This window comes from Crinia signifera, chromosome 3 (genome assembly GCF_055691185.1).
Source record: "Crinia signifera chromosome 3, ASM5569118v1, whole genome shotgun sequence".
In the NCBI taxonomy this organism is placed as follows: Eukaryota; Metazoa; Chordata; class Amphibia; order Anura; family Myobatrachidae; genus Crinia; species Crinia signifera.
Genome location: NC_139219.1, coordinates 107,081,903 through 107,102,592, shown reverse-complemented (window position 1 = coordinate 107,102,592; position 20,690 = coordinate 107,081,903). Strand labels below are relative to the sequence as shown.

General features: G+C 47.4%; 1 protein-coding gene across 2 annotated transcripts in view; it reads right to left on the bottom strand.

The window, feature by feature from the left end:
- Positions 1–20,690, bottom strand: part of ERMARD (ER membrane associated RNA degradation) — a 118,612-nt gene that overhangs the window by 75,956 nt on the left and 21,966 nt on the right. For both annotated transcript variants that reach the window (XM_083176362.1, XM_083176363.1), the window contains 2 exons: positions 13,153–13,289; positions 1,001–1,115 (listed from right to left, as the gene is read on the bottom strand). In XM_083176362.1, the coding sequence (XP_083032488.1) occupies positions 1,001–1,115; positions 13,153–13,289 (252 nt within the window). The remainder of the gene's footprint in view (positions 1–1,000; positions 1,116–13,152; positions 13,290–20,690) is intronic.

The window sequence follows — 20,690 nt, the reverse complement described above, 5'->3', positions numbered from 1 at the left end:
TAACCAATAAGTGTTTGTCCAACCTTATTTTGAACATATTCAGTGTCTTTGCCGACACCACCTCTCCAGGAAGAGAGTTCCAAAGTTTGACTGCTCTGACCGCAATTAATTTTTTTCTTCTAGCTGAACAAAATCTTTTTTTCTTCTAATCTAGACTCATGCCCTCGCGTCCTAGATTCCTTTCTTGTTGAAAAAAGGGTGTTTGCCAGTTCCTTATATTGGCCCCTGATATACTTGTACATGTTGAGCATGTTTTCCCTTAAACGTCTCTTTTCTAATGTAAATAGTCCCAAATTGCATAATCTCTCCTCGTAGCTTAAATTCTCCATTCCCCTAATAAGCTTTGTTGCTCGTTTCTGGATTTTTTCCATTTCAATTATGTCCTTTTTATAATGTGGGGCCCAGAATTGTACACCGTATTCGAGGTGAGGTCTCACCAATGCTTTATACAGTGGCATAATTACCCTTGAGTCCCTGGATTCAATGCCCCTTTTAATGCATGCTAAAATTTTGTTGGCCTTTTTTGTTGCTACATTACAATGGGCACTACACCGAGCGAGCGTGAGATGCTTGCGTGTCCCCATCACATAGAGCGCATGTGCGCCACGCCTGTGCCAGTTCAGGGGATCCAGCGACATGTATGGTTTTAAGGATGTAACATTAGGATGACTCAGTCACAAAGCTACATTGGGAAGTGATAAGGAGCCTAATCAGAGTAGCAACCCAATTCTATAGATGGTATAAGAGTTAACCTATACAAGTATTTTCTAAAAACATTATTTCCAATAATACTGTTCATACATCCCAGGATTCTATTGACAATAGGTTAAAACATTAATAATGGTGGAAGACATTAAGATTGGATTTCAGCTGCAGGGTTACAAACTGTGTGAAGTTGTAGTGTAGGATTATTCACAGAATAAGTAACTGATTAAAATGAAAAGGGTTTTCCATATTAAGCAAATAAAATAAAGCAACACAACAAAGCAGATGCGTTTACCTGCCTTGTCTAAATGCTGTAATTGCCTCAAACCAGAAGGGTGCCATGTAAGGTAACACAAATTGGGATTTTTCAATTAGGATTTTAGCAAAGGAAAGAACTTCTTCATCAAGATCTGTAGAAAAACAAATTAGTTCACATTAAAAACAGTGGCTGACCATTCGTCAAAACATAATTTACAGTATGCTGTAAAAAAGTCTTTAAAACTGTCCACAATCACTTCATATATTTATTATTTATTAAGTTTCTTATATAGCGCAGCAAATGCTGTTGCACTTTACAATTGGAAACACTATATAATTACTTACAGATAAAGAGGTAGGAAGGCCCAGCTCACAGGCTTATAATCTATAGTGAAATAGGTATGATACACTAGGATAGGTGTTATCTGTTGCATAATGGTCCATCAGTAGGCTTATATTCTTGGTGGGCTGTATGATATGAGCATTCACCAATGTTGGCCAGGGGTCAGGAAGAAAAAATAGGATACGTGTGGACTGTACAGTGGGGATGTAATTGAATAGGAAAGATTTAGGAAGGTTATGAGGGTGCTTTTGGCATTGAATAAGCTTGCCTGAAGAGGTGAGTTTTCAAGGGAATGCCTGAAGGTTTGGAGACTCTTATTGTGCATGGGAGGGCATACCACAAAGTGGGTGCAGCTTGAAAAAAGTCCGGCATTCATGAATGAGAGTGAAAAATTTGTGGGTACTTATGTACTAACTGGGCTGCCGATTTTGAAATCGGGTCCATCGCATCGCATCCGACCATATCGCATGCGATGCGATGCGATGCGATGGACCCGATTTTTCCATAGGATTCAATGTTAAAATGGACTGAGTCCATTTTAACATGGAATTCAATGGGAAAAGGGGTCCTTTTCATACCCCTACTATCCAAGTTGGCATGGAGTTGGATATAAACCTGTGGCGAGCGTAGCGAGCCACCGAGCCCGAAGCGTGGCGAGCGTAACGAGCCCCGCGAGGGGACACAGAATACCGTCCGCTCGCCACGCTTCGGGCTCGGTGGCACGCTACGCTCGCCACAGGTTTATATCCAACTCCATGCCCACTTGGATAGTAGGGGTTTGAAAAGGACCCCTTTTTCCCATTGAATTCCATGTTAAAATGGACTCAGTCCATTTTAACATTGAATCCTATGGAAAAATCGGGTTATCGCATCGCATCGCATGCGATATGGTCGTATGCGATGCGATGCGATATCTCATCGCATTGCATCTGATTGTATGCCTTAAGTTAAGGCATACAATCAAAAAATCGGCAGCCCAGATAATACATAAGTACCAATTTGTGTTATTGAGAGACGTAGGTCTTGTGAGGAGCGAATAGATCAGGTTGGGAGATATGAGATAGAAAAGAGATGTATGATGGTGTAGTTTGGTTTATGGCCTTGTGTATAAGTAAAAGTATTCTATATTAAATACAGCAGAATACAGGTAGCCAATAGAGGGCTGACAAAGCAGTTTTGCAGACAATGAACATCTTGCGATGAAGATTAGCCTTGCCGCTCTATTCATGATGCATTGTAGTGGTGAGAGCCTGTATTGGTAAGAGGAACGGAGTGCCTGCATAGGCATGTAGAGGGTTAAACATCCCTCAGCTGCATGTCATAGGGACATGTGACTCGGGGATCCTATGGGAAAGGGAGGTTTGGCCAGAGGGAAGAGGGATTATAGGAGCAGGAAGGGGAGGAGGCTTCCTCTTCTTCCTGCAGAATTTGAAGAGATAGGTGGTGTGTGTCAGGCTCCAGCGTGTCAGGTCTCTCAGGTCAGGTACCTCATTTACTGCAGCGTGGGTATGGCCTCTTCTGCCACAGCTTCTAGGCCAAGGCGCTCTGCCCGCCGCCCTGCTCGTTTCGCAGGGGATGATGGCGGCGACGCTGGCGGTGATACCCCCCTTCCCCTGCAGCCTTCGGCGCCTCCCGCTGCTCGTCGCGGGTCGCGGGGAGTGACGCGCACCGGTAGAGGCATTGCGCCTGATCCGGGTGCGCGGGCTGCATCGCGGCCTGCTGGGGGGCGGGGTGGCCGGGCGCAGCGTGGGGGGACCGCGTCATCGCGACGCGCCGGCCGGGGCTCCAGGTCCGGCGCGTCACGCGGGGTCAGGGGGTCCCAATGCGGTAGCGTGGCCGGAGCCGACGAGGACGCCGGGCGGGCAGCATCGCTGCCCCCAGCGCCGAGTAGGGCTTCCGGCTCACGCGCGCACCGCGGCAGGCCACAGCGGGGGGGGAGGCATGCCCCTGCAGGGGGATCTGAAGATGAGGACATGGATATAAGTCACGCTGCGGCCGGCCAGAGGCGGCAAAGTAGAAGGCAGCGTGACTCATCCAGCCACGCTGGGCAGCTTGGGGATGAGTCAGATTCGGCTAGTGGGGCACCGCAGGGAGGTCGGCCTCTAATAAGCAGGAGGGAGCTGGAGGATGGTGGGGGGGTCGCGGCCTGGTGGCGGGGGGATGCAGACCGTGCTGGTCGCTCGGGCTCTGTGGAGGGCCCTAGCAGGGGCCGCACGCGGGCAACCCCTGTCGCTGCTTTTGATCCATCCCTATTGTCCTCTGCCCTTACCTCCATGGCCAGCGCCCTGGGCCCCCTGGCCGATAGCCTCTCCCCTAGGAACAGGGAACCCAGGGGTAGTAGGAGTAGGGGAGCCAGGTCCCGAGGAGAGCCCATACCGGGCTGCTCCCAGTTCATCCAGGCCGTTAGGGAGGTGGGGTCGGCCGTAGCGGCCATAGAAGGCCGGCCCTCCACATCTGGCCAGGCACAGCGTGCCGCGGGGCGCAGGATGTCCGGCAGGCCTAGGCATAGGTCCCCTGAGCCCTACCACGACGACTTACCCTTGGAAGAAGATGCTGACGCCGTCTACACCAGTGATGATGCGGATGACGACGATACGTGGGCCGCGCAGCCAAACTCCTCAGGTGAGGCCTCGTTTGAGGATGACGTGGGGTCTGCACAGGGCACCTCCTCTAGCGGGTCTGGGAGCAATCATTCTTCCTCCTCCTCCTCCTCCTCCTCGGCGGGTGGGTCTGACGTAGGGAGCTCAGCTAGGGCGCGCAAGCGGGCAGCTAGGTACGCCAAGAAGGAGGCGGGGAAGAGGGCACAGCAGTCCAAGCGTAAGAAGCTATCCGCATTATCCCGTAGAGAGAGGAAGAGAAGGAATTTGCCCGCAGTGGTGCACTGCGATTATACGGCAGTGTGCAGGGGTTTGCGCGAGAGCTGCAGGAAGAAAATTGAGAGGGGGGATTACGTTGACGTGTTCAGTCTGACCGAGGACTCCAAGAAAGCGTTCAAAGCGGCCAAAGATAAGGGCGGCATTGGCTCTGAGGCCTACAGGTCTTATGACAACTGGCTGGCGGGGTTTTGCGTGTTCGCAGCCTGTTACTTGGAGGATAGGCCAGACGAACACATGAACGTAATAAGGTATATACACATGGTCCACGAGATGCAGCGCACATACGGGGGCACGGCCTGGCGAACGTATGATGAGCAGTTCCGGCGCAAGCAGGACTGTTTATTCATTCTGGACCTCGGGTGCAAGGACGTAGAAATATGGATGGGGCTCACGCGCATGGGGTCGGGGGCAGTGGAGGCTGCCTCCGCGCCTCCGGCTCCTCCCGCGGCTTCCCCAGCCTCGCAGCGAGCGACGCAGGAGGCCCCTCCGGCACGTCGTTTCGCTGCGACAAATAGGCCCCCAGCAGTAGGCGCATCAAAAGGTAAATGCTTTGCATTTAATAACTCCTCCTGTCAGATGGGCCAGCGCTGTCGCTTTCGACACATCTGCATCAACTGTTCTGGGAACCACCCGGCCTCCAACTGCTTTCGGGGCCCCCGCCCCAGTAGAGGGGCGGCCGCTACACCCAGAGCGGCGGCAGGCGGGAATCCTAGATAAGGCGCACTCGCCTGTGAATGTGGATGCCATGGCCGATTGGTTGCAGCGCTACCCGGATAGGGAAGCGGCCTTGTTTCTGTTCGAAGGTTTTAGGTTAGGTTTTGTTTTGCCTGTAAAAGGGGAAGTTAGGGGCGGGTCATATCGTAACCTCCAATCCGCTCGTTCACTCCCAAAAGTTTAAGGGAAAAAGTGGATAAGGAGATTCAGTTGGGGCGCATGGTAGGCCCCTTTTTCCCGTCCCCCCCTAGATAACCTGGTTATTTCCCCAGTTGGTGTGGTTCCTAAGAAGGCCCCGGGGAAGTATCGCCTTATACAGCATCTGTCTTACCCAGCAGGCTTTTCTGTCAACGACGCCATCCCAGAGGAATATTGTTCGGTGACTTACCAGTCATTTGACGATGCCCTGGCTATGGTTCGGTCGTTTGGACGGGGGGCTCTCATGGCTAAGATAGATGTTGAGTCTGCTTTTAGGCTTCTCCCCCTGCACCCCAGTTCATTTCGGTACATGGGCTTCCGCATAGGGGAGGAGTATTTCATCGACAGATGCTTGCCGATGGGGTGCTCCGTTTCTTGTGCATTTTTTGAGAAGTTCAGTACCTTTCTGCACTGGTGTGTTGAGAGTTCATCTGATGGGGGCGGGCTCGCCCATTACCTGGATGACTTTCTGTGCATCGGACCGGCCGGCTCCGACCACTGCGCCCGCATTTTGCTTAGGATTCAATCGCTGTTCAGGCATTTTGGGGTCCCCATCGCAGATGACAAGACTGAGGGCCCTTGTACTTGTCTGTCATTTCTTGGTATCTTGATAGATACCGAGAAGGGCTGCTGTAGCCTGCCGGCCGATAAGGTAGTCAGGCTCAGCGAGGCTATTTTGCAATGTGAGAGTAGATCTAAGATCACTCTGAGGCAGGCACAGTCAGTTTTGGGGCAGCTCAACTTCGCGTGCAAGGTCATCCCCATGGGCAGGCTTTTTTGCAGGAAGCTCGAGAGGGCCACGGCCGGGGTGAGCAAACCGCACCATTTAGTCCGCCTGTCCGCCGAGATTCGGCGGGACCTGAAGGTATGGGCCTCGTTCTTAGAAGATTTCAACGGGGTGCGGATTTGGCTCCCCCCGACCGTGGTAAACTCAGAGCTTCAGTTGTACACAGATGCAGCCGGAGCGGCTGGCTTCGGCTGCTTCCTGGATGGGCATTGGTGCGCGGAGATGTGGCCGCGGGGATGGTCCTGTGAGGGCCTCACCCGGGACCTATTGCTGCTAGAGCTTTTTCCCATAATGGTTGCCATGGAAATCTGGGGACCGCGCCTGGCGAACAGGAGCCTGCTCTTCTGGTGCGACAATTTCAGCGCGGTGCACGCCATTAATCACCAGAGGGCCAAATCCCTGTTAGTGTTGAGAATCCTGGCGCAGCTTTCCCTCCAATGCCTGCGCCATAACATATTGTTTAGGGCCCAGCATGTTCCCGGCGTGGATAACGAGATAGCTGATGCCCTTTCGCGTTTCCAATGGCAGCGTTTCCGCGATCTTGCGCCTCACGCTGACTTGTTGGGCACACCCTGCCCCTCTTACGTTTGGCAGGTGATCGAGCCCGACTGGAGGGGCTAGCGGAGTCTTCCTTGGCACCCAGTACTCTGCGAAGCTATCGGCAGGCATGGGCGGAATGGGAATCGTTTTCAGGAGGGGGCGCGCAGCCAGGTAGGCGGGGTCAACAGCGTTTACTATCTTTTATTTGGTTTTTATATAGCTCAGGAAAATCTAGGGCAGTGGCAGCTCGGTACTTGGCGGGCATATCTTTCTTTGCTAGGGTAAAAGGGCGGCCGGATTTTTACTAAGGGTTTTCTAGTCACTAAAGCCATGAAGGGCTGGGCGCGGAGGGTTCCCGCCCCTCCAGACTGTCGCCGGCCAATCAATGCCCCTCTTCTTCGTGATCTGCTGGAAGAGGTGGGGCATTGCGCTAGCTCTGCGTTCGAAGCGCTGCTGTTTAGGCTAGCTTTTTCCATGGCTTATCACGGCGCTTTTAGGATATCCGAGCTAGTTGCCCCCTCAAAGACTAGGGACGCGACCCTGCTTCTATCTGACATACGCTTAGAGCGAGGGGCTTTGTGGTTTAGGATTAGGAAGTCCAAGACCGACCAGTCGGCCAGAGGTAGGTGGTCCTCCATGGGCCCTGTTGTCCCTGAGTCAGTTTGCCCTGTGTCATTGGGCACATTGTATATGCTAGTGAGGCCTTCCTCAGGGCGATCCTGGCTACTACATTATGATGGTTCGCCCCTAACGTTGTACCAGTTCCGATGGATGCTGGGGCGTTGCTTGTCTCGGTTGGGCCTGTCGCCACGGGACTTCGGGACGCATTCCTTTAGAATAGGCGCCGCTACTGCGGCATCTGAGGCCGGCTGGTCGGTTGAGGACATTAAATCCCTAGGGAGATGGCGCTCAGCGAGTTACAAGAAATATATTAGGCCACATTTGCTGTCATAAGTGTTTGCTGAGTTGTCTGTTTGTGACTGTCGTGTTGATGGATGGTCATTTGTTTACCCCTCCCTATGTCCACCCTACTCGGGGCTTAACTACGCTCTGCTGTTGGGCCAGCGTCCGGAGTTTTCCCGCTTTTTTGCCTGATCTGACGGACTGAATCTGGTGCTACCAATTTGGCTATAGTCTAATTCAAAGTCCCTCAGCAGGTCCAGCGTTTTTTCTCCGGCCGAGTACACCTTTCAACCCTTTAACCTCCAATACCCTGCCCTTTCCCCCTGTTTGTCTCTTTCCTTTTGTGTCCTGGTATGGCTCCAATCGTGATTGGAGCACGTCTTAGGCACTGTTTGGACGTGCCTCAAATAGTCATACCAAATTTGTTTTTTCTTTTTGGCAGATCCTCATAAATATGTAAAGGTGCTCCCTATGTAACAGTCCATTCTAACCCCCCATTTCATTTTCTTACATCTCTCCCTTAGGTCTGGGAATGGATAGACTCCAGGTGTGGGTAGTCGGTCACTCATTCGTGTATTGGGCGGCTAGGCTAGCTAGCGCAGGTAAGGGTCCCCCCTCTGCCTGCATCGGATTGATTAGGTGGTTAGGGGTGCGGGGTATGTCCTGGGGGGCCCTCAAGGATTCCCTCTTGCTTTACGCACGTAAATACGGTTTACCATCGGTACTAGTGCTTCACTTGGGAGGCAATGATCTAGGGAAGATACCTCAGTTAGATCTGCGCAACTGGATTCTAGAGGATCTGGCGGCCATTAGATCGGCCTGGCCCACATGCACCATCGTGTGGTCATTGATTGTTCCCCGGCTATGTTGGAGGGGGGTAAAAAATCCTAGGGCAATTGATGAATCCAGAAAGAAGCTTAATGCGGCTGTAGCTCGATGGGTGTTAGCTTCCGGAGGGTCAGTGGTGGCTCATGATAGGATCAGGTTTGGGCATAAACACCTTTTCCGGCCTGATGGGGTTCACCTGGTTGATGAGGGACTCTTTATGTTCTTGGAGGATCTGTTGATAGGTATTGAGTCCATAGTCTAGATGGTGGCGGGGCGGGGTTCCTTCGGTACCCCGCTCTGGCGGGAAAGAACGGCAGTTTTTCAATAAATTAGTTAGATATCAGTTATTGAGTTTACGTACATGGCTTGTTTTTCGGTGCACTCACCTCTCATTCATTTAGGCATGTTGCTGTAACACCCGTGTCGGGGTCAGCAACCTCACCCGGTGGGGTGGGTAGTAAAGGGGGCGAGGTTGAGTTGGATACCGCTTGTTATGAGTTAGGCCTGTTACGTGGGTAGTTGGGTGGAGTTTAGTTAGTAGCCGTTCTTTCTTGGCCACCATTAATTAATCAATTAATAAAACAATAAAATCAACTAAAAATCTACAAAAATAAATCAGTTAACAAGTTCTGCCAAACCTAAGTCTCCGAGTCATTATTTCAGGTATTATTTTAAGGAGGTGTGAAATGTTAAAGGGATACATGCTGAAAGAGGGCATGTAAGGTGATGGGATGTTTAGAGGAACGGAGTGCCTGCATAGGCATGTAGAGGGTTAAACATCCCTCAGCTGCATGTCATAGGGACATGTGACTCGGGGATCCTATGGGAAAGGGAGGTTTGGCCAGAGGGAAGAGGGATTATAGGAGCAGGAAGGGGAGGAGGCTTCCTCTTCTTCCTGCAGAATTTCCCGCCCGCCCGCCCTGTTGGGTTTGGGTGGAGATAGTGGTTTGTTTTAATCGCGTTAGCTGATAGGCGGGAAAGAACGGCAGTTTTTCAATAAATTAGTTAGATATCAGTTATTGAGTTTACGTACATGGCTTGTTTTTCGGTGCACTCACCTCTCATTCATTTAGGCATGTTGCTGTAACACCCGTGTCGGGGTCAGCAACCTCACCCGGTGGGGTGGGTAGTAAAGGGGGCGAGGTTGAGTTGGATACCGCTTGTTATGAGTTAGGCCTGTTACGTGGGTAGTTGGGTGGAGTTTAGTTAGTAGCCGTTCTTTCTTGGCCACCATTAATTAATCAATTAATAAAACAATAAAATCAACTAAAAATCTACAAAAATAAATCAGTTAACAAGTTCTGCCAAACCTAAGTCTCCGAGTCATTATTTCAGGTATTATTTTAAGGAGGTGTGAAATGTTAAAGGGATACATGCTGAAAGAGGGCATGTAAGGTGATGGGATGTTTAAGACAAGCAAGGAGACTATTGCAATAATCAATGCGGGAGATGATGAGATCATGGATTACTGTTTTACCAGTGTCTTTTTTAAGGTTTGGTTGTATTTTGGATATATTTTTTGAATGCATGTAGGACAATTTTAAAACAGACTGAATGTGGGGAACAGATTGACAGCTAGGCAGCGAGCTTGTTGGGTAGGTTTGATTTTCATGTTCTCAACAGTGATAGAGGTATCCGGTTGGTAACTACTGTTGGTTGGTGGAAATATAATTAATTCTGTATTTGAAATATTCAGTTTGAGGTGGTGAGATGACATCCAAAATGAAACGGCTTAAAGGCATTCAATGACACAGACCAATACAGATGGTCACAATTCTGGGGAGCATAGCTAGATTGGAGTACCAGATGATACTGAAATCCCAAAGAGCTGATTAGTTTGCCAAGAGATGTGGTATTCATTGAAAAAAGCAGATAACCTCTGGACTGTAGCAGTGACATTGTTGTCTCACCACGCTGGTATCATGTATTCAGTTCTGACCTGTGTTCTGGTTGTTTAGTTCAAATGTTCTCCAGTTCCCTCCTATAGTCTAAAAAATGCTTGTAGGCTAATTGACGTTTGACAGAAAAAAGGAGTCTAATGTGTGCTTGTGTGGTAGGGATTTACCTCTATACTCCAGTGGGGCAGAGAGAGAGATGTCAACAATTCATTATTTTCTTTGCAGAAATTGTGTCCAGCTTCTAAAGCTGTCAGATAGGTGGTACACTGCGGTACCGGTTACAATAAATCCATGTCACACTGAGAAAAGGAATATAGGGGCTAATTCCCACCTGATCGTAGGACAAATTTGTTCTCAAAATGGACAAAACCATGAGCACTGCAGGTGGGGCAAATGTAGAATGTGCAGAGAGAGCAAGGTTTGGGTGAGTTATTTTGTTTCTGCGCAGAGTAAATATGGGCATGCTTTATTTTTACACTTTACACTTTTGCAATTTAGATTTCAGTTAGAACACACCTCACCCAAATCTAACTTTATCTCATGTTACAATTGCCTCACCTGCAGTGCACATGTTTTTTTCCATTTAAAAATAATAAGAAACAAAATTGTTCTGCGATCAGGACTGAATTAGGCCCATAAAGTAAAAAGGTTTGACCTATTAGATCGTAAACATCTCATTCGTTTTATAAAAGTGGAAAGTAGAATCTGCTCGTTATATTTAGGGCCTAAATGCTTGCAAATGTACAGCATTGCACTGTTAAGGCAGCTGATGAACTCAATTGCTAGAAGATGTTCTGCTTCCTAAGTCATCCTTAATGTTTCTATCCTAGCAATAAGGAATGTTAAAAACAGTTCACAAGTGTATAACAATATCAGAGGCATAGTGGTTACGATCTTTTAAGAATTGGGGTGTTTTGAAGTCATCGAAAGTATGAATCAGTGTTTTTCCTTGTATGGTGTTGATGATGTGTTAAGGATCAGCGTCAGGGTGGCTCAGACACTATCCTAAATCGTATAGTGAAAGGAAAAGGGGAGGTGGAAAACTTTTGCACCAGTGGATACTTGGGGGCCGATTCAGGTTGGCTCAGTAAGCAGCAAAGATCGCAGATTACCGAGTGCCCGAGTCACCGCCCGTCGCTTGTCTGAACGCCTGCCCCTCTAATGCCGATTCCCAACATTAACATGCGAGGGGATGTGTAAGGAAAACACACATACCCTTGCATGATTTTCTTTTTTCCTGTGGTGGATAATAAAATAATTGAGATTTTGGGCCAGCCCGTTAGAAGCGCATAGGATTCGATATCACAGTCAGTAATAATGCTCAATGCACATGGTACACAGCTAACAACTGCACAGAGGCGATGAGCTGATACTGACCAGAAGGTGGTGATACCGATGGTGCATTAGGACTGATGGTGAAACACCAATGGTACAGGATCGATGACTAGACATGTATGGTACAGGATCAATGGTGGAACACTAACAATAGTACAGTATCGATGGTTGAACACCGATGATGACTGGGTCGATACTGGGACACCGATATTAGCAGGGTCAATGCTGGGACACCGATATTAGCAGGGTCGATGCTGGGACACCTACAGTAGAAGGGTCGATGCTGGGACACCGACAGTAGAAGAGTGGGACACCAATGGATTCTGGAATGCATTGCCTGTGGAGACTCATGTGACTATGCCAAACAGGGCTACAAACATGTTGATAATGGAGGGAAAGTTTGTTTGTAGCAGACATATACTCTGGTCGGGATGCTCTTCTGAAATTGGACAGATTTAAGGGGCCATTAACTTGGAATAACACACGGGCATTGGTATTCCCAGATTATGCAGGAGTACAATAAAACAAAAGAGCCCAATTCTACCCTATCAAGAAACGCCTGAGAGAACTAGAATTGCATTATGCAATGTTCTTCCCCTCCAAACGTTGCATTATGTATAAGGTTAGTACTAAGTTCTTCCTCACGCCAAAGGAGGCGGCAGAGTGGTTGGACTGCAAATTTCCATCATGGTGTACAATAAACTCCAGCTAGTGAGATTGTTAAGGAGTAGATAACCTCTAAAGTGGCTTTGGGCCTAAGTTCTAAATTGAAGGGGTCAACAGCCTAAAGACCAGAAGTGTAAATATTTACAATGGACTTTTTCTCCTTCCCTCTTCCTTCCTCCCCCTTCTCCTGTCTTCCACCCTATATAAGGCAGAGCGCTGGAATGAGGGTGGTTGATGGGCCTTTTGGGGGTCACAGGACTGAATGATGCTTGATGTAAAATGTAATTGATGCTTTACAATTTGATGCTTCCTCTGAAGAGGAGTTAATAACTGTTGATGTTATATCACTGGGGGACAATTCATTGCGGAAATAGTTGGGAGGTCCTCCAGCATGTAGCCATTATATCAATTGTCCCTTTTCAGATTTGGCTAGGTGTTGTTTGTCTGGGGGGGGGGGGGGAGGTAAGTGGGAGAAGGAAGGAGATAATAAGGCATGTCAGAGGGGAGGGGATGCTTGCAGGGAGGGGGAGGCAGGAAATGTTAGGTTGGCCAGGGTCCACCATTATACTTTATACCAGAGAGCTTGTCAAAAAATGGGTTACCGAGGGACTGGAAAATATGGCAAATGTGAAATACAGTATAGTCTTCTCACATGGAAAGTGAGAGGGATGAATGACAAAATTAAGCGATCTCTGATTAGGAGGCAAATAAGACTATATGCCTACAAGAAACAAATTTGGTCGGGGGCAAGTAATTATCTTTAAAAAAGACTTGGACTGTGTTTGCGTTAAGAAAGCTTTTTGTCTATTTGTTTTTAAGGGGCCCATAGCTGTTCTTTCCCTGCCTCAACTACTTTTTCTTTGTTCTAATCCTGCTCTTCTTTCTCTTTCTTCCCTTCTCTTAACTGTCAAATTGTTTTGATTACCTGTAATATTATCTTTTTTGATTACTGCTATTTTTACAATATGTAGCTATTTTATTTCGCATTCATACAGAAACTGCGATCAGTATATTTGTTTTTCCACTTAATGTAAACCAATAAAAATGAATTTGCACTAAAAATACTGTACACAATTATTCAATGCTCCTCTATATGTGTACCTGGAAAAATGTGCATTTCCTGTATATTATGAAAAACAAAAGGAGGCCGATGGACTACAGTTGATCTGGCGTTGCCAAGCCTTTTTTCCAGCAACTGACCAAGGCCTGCAGCTAGCAGCAAAAGCATGGAGCAATATCTGAAAAACAATGCACACGGTGATATGTATGTACAGAAGAAAAAAAATATATGTTTTTATTATTATTATTATTTTTGTTTTCATATGTATATCACATTTGCAATACAGACAAATCTGGTGCCTTGTTTTAAAACGGATTTCTTATTATGCTACACAAGCCGTACATTGTGCTTAATTTATCATGGCTAATCTGAGAAGTTGCAGTTGACTGTCAGTAGAAAGCCGCCACCCACTCAGAAGCAAAAATCTAATTTGCAAATGGATCGCAGATCCCTTTACACTCACAGATCCATGAGCAAATGCTGAAATACAGAGACTTTGCTGTCTGAGCAAATATGAGTAGGCCTGAGGCTTCCACTACTCTGCAACAGAAATCAGAGACCATCTTTAAAAACAACTGCGATTTTCTGACACAACCAGAAAACATCATGGGTGAAATGTAATAGGATGAGAGATTCAGAAAGTGAGAGATTTGGTGACAAATCTCTGTTTTTTTTAAACGGCAATCATTTACCTTTCCAATAGCAACCTGGGTCAAACCTGTTAAATTGTACCCGATTCGAACCCGAGTTGGACATGGGTAAAAGACACATTTCCACTACAGTGCTACCCGGTAAATTGCCTGATCAGCCCCTTTTACACTTAACCCAATTAAGGCTTGTTTTTTCCTATAGATTACATACGAAAAAGACTTTTTAAAGGGCTTTACCAGGAGAGGTCACAAAACAGGGCCACCATTACACCAAAAGGGCCACCATTAAAAAGATTACCATATTAGAAGAAGAGACCAAACTAATTTCTTTGAAAAAAAAACATAGTTGTTTTTAATTTTACTCCCAAAACCTAAATCTTTGGAACTTTCAAAAGTGTCTTCACACAAGATAAGAAAAGACATGTTTAGATAAAATGTTTGCCGTATACCTGAGCCTTTGGTGTACATAAAAATGAAAAAAGTGCATGTAAACATGTTAAAAAACAAGTGCCCATAAAATTGTAAAAAGTGCAGGGTGTAGGGTTTAACCAAACTGTGCCCACAAGGTGACTTAATGCAATAAGATGCATTCAGCATTCTTATTGCAATAATGCAATAAGAAAATGGACACTAAAGAAAAAAACAGGTATTTCTTAGGACAAATTACGATATACCGTAAATTCACGGGAGTCTAGGTTTGGCAGCAGTGTAGTAGATGTGTTGTCACGGCTGACAGTGCCACAGGATTACTCATAAGCTGTGTTGCCAAATGCACTGCAGCATATATCGTAATAGACCCACTCGACACGTGTGGCACTGCTTTTTTTCCTGTTCTGGTCAGAGAACTTGGTGAACTGCCTGTTCAGTGATTTAAATTTGTTAAGCACTTGCTGGTGAGAGCGGTGTATCCCCTAGACTCCAGCATCTGGGCGATATTTCGGTACAAAATCACGTCTTTTACAGTACCAGTCACCTGGCGCTTGATTTCCTCCTCCGCCTAATGAGCAGCAGTTCCTTGAATTCAGCATCAGACCAATTGCTAGCAGCCATATTGATGTTGTGCTGCAGGCTTTACAGCAGTGTCCACTGGAGCAGCCTGTGATGCTGTAGGCAGAGTGGAAGGTGGCTGCTGGAGCAGCCTCTGATGCAGCAGGGGAAAGACAGGAGGATAGACATGCAGCACATGTGCACAGAACGCTGTCCTCCATACTGTCACGTTTCGTGAGCTGGCTGAAGCACCAGCCGGAGTGTAACGGAGGCTGGGTGCTTTAATGTAGGGCTGTTGCATGAACGACAGACTGGAGTGAATCAATTGAATAAAATATATGATATGAATGATGGCACAATGAATTACTGTAGATTTTGGTTAAAATGACAAAGACAATAATAAATAATACTTATTGAAGAAGCTTGAAGATGATTGGGAGAATGGATGATTGGATGATTTGAAGATTGGAAGATTTGAAGATTGGATGATTGGATGGTTTGAAGATTGGATGATTGGAAGATGATAAAGAAGATTGGATGATTGGATGATGATAAAGAAGATTGGATGATTTGAAGATTGGATAATTGGATGATGATAAAGAAGATGGGATGATTGGATGAAGATAAGAAGGAATTTAACTGAGATGAAGTCCAGTTGAAATCTTGTGCTGATTGGGGTCGAAGCTGCCAGAACCAGGGATGCTAGCCACGGATATACCGTCAGGAAGCTAGGAGGAAGATGACACCCTTTGGGGGGTTAACCTTGTCCTTGTCCTAATTGGCGGCAGAGGATCTCCGTGGACGGATATGGTGAAGCAGTAGATGACCAGCAGAAAGATCAGGATAGACTTTACCCAGGAAGATAAGGAGTCAGCCTGCAGCAGATACTGCAGGAGTAGCCAAGATGCACAATGCTGCTAACGAATGGACAACATTGTACTGACTGCCGGTCTGGCCCGGCTAGTCAGTATTTAAGGGTGGAGCTGACGACTGATTGGCTGCACGAGTGACCTCACGATTGGAGCAGCGCAGCATAGGCTGTGGAAACCAGGAAGATGGCTGCCGCCTATTGTGGCGACAGAAATCAGCCGGCGGAGGATACTATGCGGAGGCGCTGCCGCCGGCGCTTCCCAGTCTGAGGCCTAGAATGACGAAGACACCATCATGGCGGATCATGCCTCACGCTACCCAGAGCCAACACGCCAGAACACTGTACACCACAGCTGACACCCGGCAGATGGACACGGAGCCCGAGTGACAGAAGGACAGGATGTAACCAGTCGGTGTTGGCATCAGCAGCGGAGGTGAGCGCCAGGGCAGAGGGTATAGCGCCAGGAGTCTGTGAGACTGGAACAGCACAGGGAGCCAGGGTAGCTGCAATGGTGGTCGTGACACATACCATGTGCACTATCTGCGGGGCTCTGTGTGATGACATCACTCAGCAGCACCAATCAATGAAGATTTTAACATTGCCAGTCAAATAACCCGGTTAGGGAGCGTTTCCACTACCCTTGAATCTGGGTGCTAACCGGGTGCTACCCTGATCATTACCTGGGTATAATTGCTGGGGAATCCAAATCCGGGTTATTTGACAGGGAGCATTTCCACTAGCAGAAAAACCCGGGTAGATGCAGTGGCGTAACGTGGTGGCGGGGAGGCGCTGAGGGGCTGTGGACGCCGATCTGCGGGGCTATAGTTACAACTATATATAACAACCCCCCTTACCCCTCCGCATGCCGCCGCCAGCGCCGCCGCATTCAGGGTCCCGGCCGCAGCGCAGATCTTGTCATGGCTCCGTCTCCTCCTGCAGTACTTCTAATGAAAAATAACTATCAGAAAATGGCTGCCCCCTAACAGCAGACAGTTTTTTGGGATGCTAGAGGAGGCGCGGGCCTCCTCTAGCATCCTTAAAAACTGTCTGCTGTTAGGGGGCAGCCATTTTGTGATGGTCATTATAGAACTGCAGGAGGAGACTGCGGGACCCTGAATGCGGCGGCGGCACGCGGAGGGGTAAGGGGGGTTTTAACTTTACTTGGGAAGGTGGGTGGGAGGGCTAGGGGGAGGGGGGCGGCGCTGCCGATATCGGCGGGGGGGGCGCACAAATTCTAGTTATGCTACTAGGTAGATGCACGTCCCCGCGGAGATTACCGGGTTATTCTGCTAGTGGAAAAGGGGTATTACACTGCATAACCAGTTTTATTTTGAAGTGTAAATGATTGCCGCTTTTAAAAAACTGGAGATTTCTTAACAAATCTCTAATTTTCTGAATCTCTCATCCTATTCAATTTCATCCCACGTATCTACCAGTCAAACTTTGGGCAAAATGTAATAGGGTGCGATTTTAAGACATGTGCGATTTTTTTAGACAAAAACAGGTGAATTTGCACGTTTTCCGAAAATTGCACATGCAATAACGTGCGAATTGTGTTAAAATTCCTACATTATCAATTGTCTAAAAAATTTGCACATTCAAAATTGCATCTATATGTTTTCTCATAGAAAACATAAAAATCGTAAATGTAATAGGGTGCAAATTTTCAATACGCACCCTAAAAATTACCAAAAAATGCAAAACAAATAGACCAGGTCCAGCCTGGCAAGTTTCACAGGACCATGAACAGATCCCTGTGATCTGTGCATGGTTCTGTCCAAAAAAGTGCTCTAAAGTTAACATTTAAAAAAAAAAAGATACGGGTTCCCTTAATCACACAGACACCGAGCAGATGAAACCAAAATAATGTTTTATTTTCCACAGCACACAACAATAGACAATATACAGGAACAAGAGGCAAATGTAGCGTAGAAACAATATGCAGGTAGCAGTCCAAACAGGCAGTCCTTGTAGAGTTACAGTTCCAAACCAATTCCACATAGATTTAAGCAAAAGCAGCTCCACACAGAAAACTATCCACACAGCAGTCATAGCAGATTAGTCCTCCCAATTCCACAGGGATCCCCACCACAACCCTATGACATATGACACAAAGCCGTGATAGTGCAGGAAATCTGTAGAAGTCCACACAGCATAGGACGCTCCAAACAGGAGAGTAGTTGAGTCCACCCAGGGCGCATGATGCGTTCCACAAGACTCTCTCCTACAATTATCCTTAATGCTCTTCGCATGAATGGTAAAAAGGTTTAAAGCTACCGGTTTCCTTCCTCTGGGTCAGCCACCAGATCTCCCTGTTGGGGTGCCTGGATGCTGCTGAGCAGTTGGTCAATCTAGTACATGTGTTGAGCTAAGGTAGCCTGCTCTCCTCATAACCTTCCGCATAGTCCTCCATCTCCTCCTCGAGGGTGTCCTGTTCTGGCTCGACCAACTCCACTGCCACTTTCTTGGAAGATTCTGAGTCAGCAGCTGGGCTGTCCAACTACTTCCTCTTCCTTCTCATTTGCACTTTACCTGCAAGATAAAAAGGTGGAAATTCTTTCTCGGAGAGAAAAAGGGCATAGAGGGTGGTGGGAGGAAGGGTGGGTTGGATCAGAGGTTGGGAGGGGAGGGAGGGCAAGCAGCAGGAGTGGGGGTTGCTGACACAAGTTGCAGATCCTCCTTGTGGGCAGTCCATTGTCTCATGTCCAGTCATGTGGCAAAACTTGCAGGCCGAGACCTTGCAATCCCTTCACCATGTGGTCCTTCCCTTCCCGCTGCACTTCTTGCAGTTGCGTGGCTGGTCTGTGTAATGGAGAAGTCTTGACGATCCCCCAGGGAGAAGCACTGTGGAAGGTGCTTGACTCCATCTGGGCACGAGGAGTCCTTTTGCAGCAGGATAATCACGGCCCACTTCCTTTTCCAAAATCTGTTGTCAGTGAGGATCTTTGTGGGATTCCTGATGACAGTGCAGAATCGGCATAGAAAGGTGGTGATGTCTTAGGTTGGCGTGTGAGGGCTGCACATTGAAACCCACAAAGAAAGATAAAGGGAATTCAGATCTCGCCGCTTTCACTGCCTCCCAGTACCTCTTACAGATGGATTAGCATAGAAGATCCCCTCAGGTAATTCTGGATGCTGAGTGTTTCAGCCATCGTGAATCCCTGGTCAAGGACCATCTTTTTGCTGAAGGTCTCAATCGTCATGTCTGGCACCCCTGTCATGTTTGTCTCCTTCAGCTTCATCACCACAGTCTGCCTCATCCATCGTTGCTGAGCTGGGGGGGCCTTGGAACGGTCCTGGGTGGGCACCGTTGGTGATGTTACAGAAGGAGCTGGAGGCGGCCAATCTGGTCAGACCTCTGACCGAGGTCTTGCCCTTCTTCCCGGGCTTCTTGCCAGCAAGGGGGGCCGGAGTGGAGGCTGAGGGCTGGCACCAGTACTAGAGCAGCTGTGACCATCCTTTCTGGTATCTCTGGGCAGTAGCAGAAGTTGGGGTGTGGGGTCTTCATCGGATGTCACTTCGGAGGGCAGAGGCACACCAAGGAAGCTAGAGAGCAATGCACGGCTTCAGAGGGCAGAGCAAAGCAAGTCTAACCATCCAAGGTGGCTAGAGAGGGGTGCAAATCTTTCCCTCTTCAGGCAAAGTCCTTTTGTCCTCGCAGTCTAGACATCTTCTCTCTTTCGCTCTTCTGGGCGAGGTGGTGAAGCAGTAGCCCTGAGAAGGACCATTGCCATCCTAGAATCAAGGAGTAACCCTGTCTCACACTCAGATAATGTCTGCCCACTCAAGCCTGACCAGTGTTAGGCCGAAGCCAGTATGCATCTACTCAGTGTTGTGGAACAGCAACAGAGCTCTGAACTAATAAGTACAAATACTACACTTGATCTTAGCCAAAAGGCAGAAAAGCTGTTATAGTGCATTATTTTATTGCTTAATTTATCAGCCCAGCATCCACCGCCCAGGGATGCCGGGTACAGCCCTGGGCTTCAGCCCTGGATGGTTGAAGCCTGGGGGGGTCCCCTATATTGGGGGTTCCCCACTCTCCCAGGTACTCAGTCCAGGGTTGACCAGCCGTCATGTTTAGGCCAGGGGACCATTTGTAAATAGTGTCCACTGTTGCCAGTTGGAGCCCGATGCTGGTTCCAAAATATATAAATATATTGTTCCCTCTATTTTCAGAATAGGACCGTTCCACAAGTCCGGTGCTGGTTTCTTAAATAAGGGGGGACCAAACCCCACAATCCCCCCCACGACCACCACCACCACCACCGTATTACGAGCCCGAGACTGGTTATTATCGGAAGGGGGACCCCACTCCATTTAAAAAAAAGGTTTACACAAATCCGCACACTCCCATGTCTAAAAGAATCGCACATTTTCGTTCCTAAAAATAACCAGATATCGCATGCAATTTCTGACGTGCAAATTTTGGGGAGAAAAAAAATGCACATTTGACATGTGTGATATAGTGCAATTTTTTAGCTGTACAAAAAAAAAAAATCGCACCTCATTACATCTTGCCCCTGATTGTGTTAACAACCTACATGCATTTTCACTTGCTATTTTAATGTGCAGTTCTTTGATAGTTGCTCAAATCGCAAATTCTATAATTAGCAATCCAAGCTGAATTTGGTCCATTTTCAAGCCCTGTTTTCATATAAGCAGGGGGATTGGAGATCATAAGAATCTTAAACTGCTAAATATTTGCATCTACAGATAAAGGGGGGTATTCAATTATGTCTAGAGTTTTTGGCTAGTAAATATATCCAGATATACTTATTCAATGTTGCCATTTTCAGAAATTGTTTCCACTATTATCATCTTTGATAAAATGTCATCACTCCATTGGCAGAAATATTGTCAAAAACAGCCGCATTTTCCACTAAAATACGCGGATTAGTGGATTTATCCACGTGTTTCCTTACCATCCTGATTTTTCTGACAAGCGAAAAATTATTACTTCAATCGAATAGGCAGAATGTAAATTCTGGTGAAAATCAGACTGTTGGAAAAACTGGCACAAATTGAATACCCCCAAAGAGTATAAAGTAGATAAATCATGTGTGTTCTT